At 38.7% G+C, this 7,676-nt stretch overlaps 1 protein-coding gene across 1 annotated transcript in view; it reads left to right on the top strand.

Annotated features, from left to right (window-relative positions):
• Window positions 1-4,317: 4,317 nt before the first annotated feature.
• The window catches only part of RUFY1 (RUN and FYVE domain containing 1), a 17,283-nt gene continuing 13,924 nt past the window's right edge, over window positions 4,318-7,676 (top strand). The window contains exon 1 of the mRNA XM_009285872.2: window positions 4,318-4,659. Coding sequence (XP_009284147.1) covers window positions 4,392-4,659 — 268 coding nt within the window. The 5' untranslated portion in view covers window positions 4,318-4,391. The remainder of the gene's footprint in view (window positions 4,660-7,676) is intronic.

Raw genomic sequence — 7,676 nt, 5'->3', positions numbered from 1 at the left:
GTAAGCATCTTAGCTTGTTTCTTTCCCAATTTTAAAAACTTTGTTCCAAGAAAGTAAAGCTTTTAAAGGGGCATTGTTGTGCTGTTGCTCAGTTCTGTTCCCAACAGAAGACCCTCAAAGATCTTCTCTAAAATCCACGTGGTATTTTAAGGCTGGCACAAAAATCTGGCATTTAGAGCACCTGCTGGGAAGGTGACACCTTGTGAGCTATTTGTTTTTTCCCAGGTAGCTTCACAACATGATATTTGCTCTCAGTGTGTCCTTGCTGTATGTTAGATGCTGCCCGGTGAATAAAGTAATGTCGTAGTGCCACCTAGTGGGAAGTTCTGCTTGCTGCCTCTCTTTTTACAGTACCGACAAATAACGTGTTAAATAACAAAAAGGAAAATCGGTGTGTTGTTTTTCCCTGCTTTCTGATATTCCACATTCCAGTCCACTATACTATTAAAAGCTTTTTTTTTTCCTCCTAAAAAGCAGGCAATAGTTCAGAGTAGAACAATACATATACTATACTTTTCCTCAGACTGTCATTTAATAAATATCTGGTATTTGGTGTTAACTGGCTGATTTAAATATATACTGAGTTCTGTTGCTGTTCTTTTGGTTTCATGCCAATATCTTAACGCAAGTTTCTCTTCAATATTCTACTCTGTCTTTTCCTTTATTTACTACAATGACACACGTTTCCAGCTAATACTATTTCCATTTTGTCTCAGGGACTCTAATGACCTGTGAAATGAGTTTCAAACAGCTGATTCTTTCAGTAGTAACGAGGATTTTTTTCAAGGATGGCACTAGCTGGTACATTAGGATCGGGGAGCATAAAGTTTAAAAAAAAAAAAAGGATTAATGATTGCTTTGACTCAATACAGGTGTGATGACACAACTGGAAATCATCTTGTCTTTTAAAAATCACTCTTTGATTAGAAGTGATTAGAAAGGATGTTAGCTAATTAGCTGCACTAGCAGTAGAACAACAGCTAAAACTATTGTTTCTAATAACTTCATCACTGTTATAATGGGGGAATTCACTCACTGCTGTGGAATTTTTTGAGGGGTTGGTTTTTTTGATGACTTCCTAAAGGAAACATGTTATCATTTTCTAATACTGTTTTTCCTCAGCTGGCATTCACTTACCCCAGTGCACAAAGAGAAGAATGATTTAGTGGTTTGAGGAATGGGGATGAAGGGAATAGTACAACGCAAGCAGGGAACCTTTTATTGGTATTTGACACCTCTGTAATCACTGGAAGATGACTTTTGATAGTTGCATTACATACATGTATAAGCTTATTGCCATCATGCTAGCACAAAGTGGTTGCTCAGAACTTGGTGGATCCAGCTCGACTCAGCAACCACTGAATTCTTCTCGCTAAATACTGCGACTTGTATTGCTCTGTGAATTTTCTATAATATGCTGTTAAACACACAACACACTGGGGGTGGGTTATGTTATTCCAACTACAGGTACACTTGGTATTTATTACTATTAGCCTTTTAAAGGTCAAAAACTTGACTCGCTCATTTGTAAAGCAATCTATGTTTTGCTGACAGAAGATGTTATAGAAATACAAGGTATAACTGACAGCTAATCATGAAAGTTCACCCTTTAGCATACAGAGGCATTTTTGCTGATTTGAAATATTTTAAGTGTATGATTCACTTGAAATGTTAAATGGGAAAAAAAGTTTCTTAAACCATTACCCCCAAAACCAATAAACCTGAGATAAAGAGGAATTAACCAAAGAAACTGTCTTGCTGAGTATCATTGCATGAAAATTAATATTCCTTTCAATATCACTGAATGCAAATAATATAGCTTCTCCTATTGTAAAATTAACTATCTTCCATTTTGGCTACCAAGACTTTTGTCTTAAATGTAAAGTTTCCTGATTAAAATAGGAGTCCTTCAGGAATAATCTATTTCTATACTTTAAATTCACCGTTATTTAAATATTTCAAATGTGATTTTTTTTTTTCCCCTCTCAAGAAGATGGAGGAGGGGGGACAGTAAAACCCAACAAGGCCATGCAAGACCTGCATGAAAAAGGAACTGAATTTCACTTAGCTCAGACAGCTTCATAACGATACTTTTTTTTTAGAAGCATCTTGTTGATTTCTGTGGTTAGGAAAAGCAAAAAGTAGTAAGTGAATAACTTAGTTTCCTGATTAACTTTTCAGCAAGCCCCAACAATTTTAAGTCTCAAAAATTCTATTTTTGTGATTACACAGAATTTACATTTACGTACTCTGGCAGACCTAGACAAGCCGCCTAATGGGCTTTTCAAGAGAAAACACTGTTCATCTTCACGTGAGTAGCAAGAGCTGGACTAGTGGTCTGTAAAGAGACTACAGTGGTGAAATATCATCATCTGCAGAAGACAGAAATAAAAATGAGCCCACCTTCAGAGCTAAAAGTAAATAGCGTTATTCATGCATAGTGCCCCTCCTTGATAAATCTGTGAGTTGAAACCAAAGTAACACCACTTTTTTTTTTTTCTTTTTTTTTTAAATATGCTTAAAGCTGTATCCTGTATAAACTACTTGGCTGCCCCAAATGACTCCTTAGGAAACTGTACTTTGTAAACAAAACAAACCTCTTTAACTTAGGGCTCACTTACAATGTTACAAGACTTCTTGCTTGCTTTAAAATAAAAAGAAGTATGAGGAAAGAGGGCATTTAATGCGTTCAGTGGCTGACTTCATAACATTTAAGTCATTTTGACCAAATAGTAATAAGTGAAGTACAATTAAATCATGTGGCTGTGTAGCAAAACAATTTTAGCAAATTTCTTATGCACAGTATAAAGTTTCCTATTTGATCTCAGCAGACACCTGAAATAAAATGATCAAATGTTTCTTTAATAGTAACATAAGAAAAGACGATCACAGGCTATGTGGTAGTTTCACTTACTATTTTTACAAAGTAGCTAATCCAAGGCTGTACAGGGGAGTCTGATGCATCATTACGTTATGGGAGCACCATACTGAGAGGTAAATAGGAGTCTTGGTTTGCTCTTATTTTCACAGTCACAAAACTTTTATGCCCTCTTCTTCAGATGTATTGAAAAAGAAGAGTTATTTCAAGGCTTAGAATTCTGCTTTGCTTCTCTAGCCAATATTGCCCTGAGTCTAATATTGGGTAGATAGTACAAGGCAGAAAATCAATGTCAAGTCTTACTCAAGTCAAACACAGGTATATTCATATAGTCAACTGCAAGATAGCAACCTAGAAAGCTATTAGATACTTCTTCCTTATAAACACAGCCAATACTGCTGGAGTCCACAAGATGGAGTAAAACTTATCTCTATAACCTTTTAGCAAAAGTAGCTTAAAGCCTCTACTTAGCTCATATGAATCATGGGTGAATAAGAGGCTGCTGATCTCTGAATTCTCAACAAAAATATAAGAGGTTCCCTGTGCTTTGTGGAACAAAAGTTGTTAAATTTTCAATGTCTGAGAAGCCAAGAGGACAGAATCAATAAAGTAGCTTATAGTAGGAGAACAAATAAGGTACAGACCTGGAGATTTATTTTGCTGCGAGATTACTGAAATTGATCTTCAACTCTCCTATTCCCTCCTCCTTCTCACATTTCTTAACCAAAAAACCTTTCCTTTATGTAGCAAAAAAGCTAATGTGCAGCATCTACTATCTCATGACTAAATGAGTGATGTATCTCAAGCACATACAGTTGCTGGATGGAAAAATGGGTAATAAGCCATGCATTAGTAGGCTACATCAATATTTGAGACACCCAGTAAGGTCAAAGTTTCATACTAGGGTAATTTCAGTTCCCCTTCATGGTAAATCTTTTCTACCAAACACAGCCCAAATACATTAATGAAGTAGCCTTTCTGACTACAGTTATTTTGTAATGTCAGTGATGCGAGCAAGCACTTTTCAAAACAGTGAACTTGTCATACCAATCCACCATTTTAATCAAGTTACGATGACTTGATTACAGGCAGAGTAATAAAAAGCTCTTGAAGTTGTCACAACTTAACTGCAAAAATCTGGGATTTCAAAAGATACTATAAATTTTCTAATTGAAAATGATGTTTGGGAACACAGATAGCCACAAAAACCTGTAAAGTGTATTTTTGTTACTTTCAGAACTTGTTTAAAAGTAAACTCTTTCTTCATCTTCCACCACCCCCCTCACGCCCCCCGAGTCTTTAACTCAGAACGCCAAGCAACCTGCTCAGGTCTGGAAAGGCTTGTCTTACAGTCCCGCTTATGCACGCAGCTGCTTTGAAACCGTTCGGCTGGCTCTTCGGCACCTGCCCCCCAACGGCGCCTGCCCCCCCACCGGCAGGCGGGCGGCGGGCAGGCAGGGCGTGGGGCCGCCGACTCGATTGCTCATGACTAGTGTCATATGACACGTTAAAGATGGCTGAAGGGGAGAGCTGCACGGCATCTGCCGCGGAAATACAAGACGACTTTGAGATTGTTGACAAAAAACAGATTCCTAATACGACTGAGCTGAAAAACGAGGAAAAGGAGAAAACGGAAGAAGCCAGGTGGTCTGCTCCTATCTTGTCGCTGGCCAAGAAAGCCTCGGAAAACTTAGCGCTGAGCTATGGCAACGCTCTGAAGTCTGCATCTTTGGTAGGATTCATATCCAAACCAGTCAGCAATGACAGCACAGCAAAAACAAGTATGGTTATGTTTATTTAGTAAACTTGCTTTTATGGTGCACAAATAAGTTTGCTCCCGTAAGTGCTGTTGATTAGCGTCAGTGATGCATGGTTATGACTTTGAATTTATTTTTAAAAATCTGATGCTGCAGCTTTTTATTTAAGCAAAATTATACAAGCAACACAGATGTAGGACTTAACAAAATTTATTATAATCGGAAGAATCCTAAACTCTTAATATATTTGGGAAAATTGACTTTAGTTTTGTGCAGTTGGCTTTAATTTGATTCCTTTTCTCCCTCTCCCTTGAAGTTCACCTCAGCAGCAGCCTGACCGCACTCGTAAGTGATCTAGTCAATTCGTTATCCCTCCTAGGTGTGCTGGTTCAGAGAAGGAACTATGCTGTACTTCTTGTATAGCTTTCATGTCGGAAAGCGGACAAGTGAACTAAGATACAGAGTTGTTATAAATTACTGTTTAACTATTCTAAAAATGCCTCCTATTTAACCACAGCTTGCTTTGTTAAACATCTGTATTCATGGATATAGCAATCATACAGATTTATGGAACAGGTCTCTTAGAACTGAATTAAAAGGGCAAACAAGACTGTTCAAATGTAGCAGTAATTGGGCCTGGAGTCTCGTACTCCAGGCTCTCAGACTAGCGCTTAATGGTTTCAGAGCAATGGAGCTCAGTTTTGCTAATAGACACTGACCTTTTTGTTTTTAGTGATATTAAGTATTCAAGCTGGAGTTCTGTGGGGATGAATTGTGACTGCATGGTGAAATAAGTTACTGCTGATGGACTTGTTTATTTTTTTGTAAAAATTCCTCAATGTTGCATAGTCAGAGTTTAAGATTAATTCTGTCCTGAAAAAACTAGATTCTTGCCTTTCCCTGCATCTAAGTCTCACACCAAACTTCTCACAGATTTGTTTCCTGGATGCCCATCTTGAGCACCTGGGATCTAACCTGACAAAGGGCAGAATATCCCATTTTCTTCAGTTGCATCTGTAATAATGCTGTGAATAGATGTAATTCAAAACAACATACAGCATTTGGCAAGGGTCGGGGAATAAAATGGTCTCTTGCCTGAAACAGAGCTCCCACACTTCATGGAACTTTTACCACAATCTTTCAGCTTCTTATCTGTAAAGTAAGGGAATACAAGACTATGTCCACAAATTGTTCCAAGTATTCAGATAATATGTTGATGAGTTTTATAGAAAATTCCATAAGAAAAACCTGTCCATAACTTAGATATGAAATATGAACAGGCACTAAATCACCTATTCTGCCTATTCATTACTACCTTTGACCAAGCACTATAAATTCAATTTAAAGCAGGTATTTTTAAGAAATAAGCTGAAGCCTGCGAGACCACTTGTGGAAAACTAGCAACTTGTTCCCTGCTGCTATCTTTTTCCAGAGATTTTGTAACCTCTACCTGTGCTGCACGCTATGCAGTCAGTTGGACATACAGAAAGACACATTATAAAACCAGTGTCTGCCATTGGGGAGACTATGTCCTGCCTTGCAGAGAAGGCTGGGAGCTACAAATATAAAGAATACAAATCAAGAAAGACTTGCAGTCTTAAAGACCAAGAGATGGAGAACTGTAACTTTTCTTTGTACTTCAGTGTTTTCTGACTTCAAAGCGTGCTGAATAATTACAGTAAACAAGGCATGGGGCTTCAAAAAGATGTTAAAATGAATCTGTTTAATTGAATGAGATACGAGACTGTGTGACTGCATTCTTAAAGATTGCAGCATAATGTCTGTGATCTTTTGCACTTAGGTAACCCGATTCCTAATCTTTGAGGCTTGGCTTTGGTAATGTGCCTAATACCTGTCTATTTTGCATGTTCCAACTTGTATACAGTTTTGCAAAAGATGTACTTGACTGTAAATTTGCAACAGTCTAAAAAATATTGTTCAAGTAATTGTTTAACTTAATACAAACCCTTATTAAGACACTTTAAATTTGTGTTTGTAAAGAACGTTCCATTCACAGTATTAACTTTTTTTTTTTTAAGTCTTGTGGATAATACGTGTATCTTGAACAAGGCTTACAAGCAAAGTATTCCTGATAAAGTAAAAATTCAAATTCAGGAAACCATCAAAATAAGTTGGTGTTGCTGCTGAAACACCCCAATACAAGGAGTTACTGATTTTCTGTTTCTGCAGTCAACTTTTTTCCTGTTCCTGATGTGTAACCTGACAATATTGACAACAAAATTCAAGATATGACAGCCTTTTTAATCCTCAGTCTCATCTCAAGACATTGTATGCAATTTTGAGGCATCCACTACATTGACTATAGTCATTGATACAGTAGGCTACTGAGAAGACAGGACTTTGTGTGCTTTGTGATTATTAAGATCAATTTGACTAGAGTGACTCCCTGTTTTCTCTTCTGATACAGGAAGACTTTTGCTCAGTTTTAATCCTAAATTAATTATGTGCACAAAAAGGAAGGTAATAATGAAAATTAGTACCGAAAGAGACTTTTGCATGGTCTTAGGAATAGCGTTAACAATCTTGCATATGACTGACACAGGGGCTCTACCTGTTAGACTTGGTCTTCTGGAACTGCTATTTCTGCAAGGGAGCATGACCATGTCTGATCCACAGGTGACAGCAGGATTCTCCTAATGCAAGAGCGTTGGCTCAAAAGATGATTTAGGTGACCATTGGTCTGCGGTTGGCAGCCTCTGTCAGAACCTGTTGTTGACTGGAGAAAAGCTGGCAGCCTGTGTTTGTCTCCCCCTCCTTCAGGTTTAAAGGAGGAGAGCCTGTCCCGCCTTGGCGGGGAGGAGCAGCGATACCTGCCTGGCGGCACGGCGGAGGGGAGGCGCTGAGGAAGGGCGCTCGGCTCCCCGGGCGCTGACAGCCCCACGCAGCAGAAACTCTTTCTAAAATGGCGCCTGGCGCGGCCCGCCCTCTCCACGCTTGGTCTCGCGAGAGTTCCGGAGGCGGGGGGGCGGGAATGGCGGTGGTGGTGCGTGTGCTGTTGCCGTGGTAACGCGGGCGGGGAG

This window comes from Aptenodytes forsteri, unplaced genomic scaffold (genome assembly GCF_000699145.1).
Source record: "Aptenodytes forsteri isolate BGI_AS27 unplaced genomic scaffold, ASM69914v1 Scaffold54, whole genome shotgun sequence".
Lineage (NCBI taxonomy): Eukaryota > Metazoa > Chordata > Aves > Sphenisciformes > Spheniscidae > Aptenodytes > Aptenodytes forsteri.
This window is presented reverse-complemented; position numbering and strand designations above follow the sequence as displayed.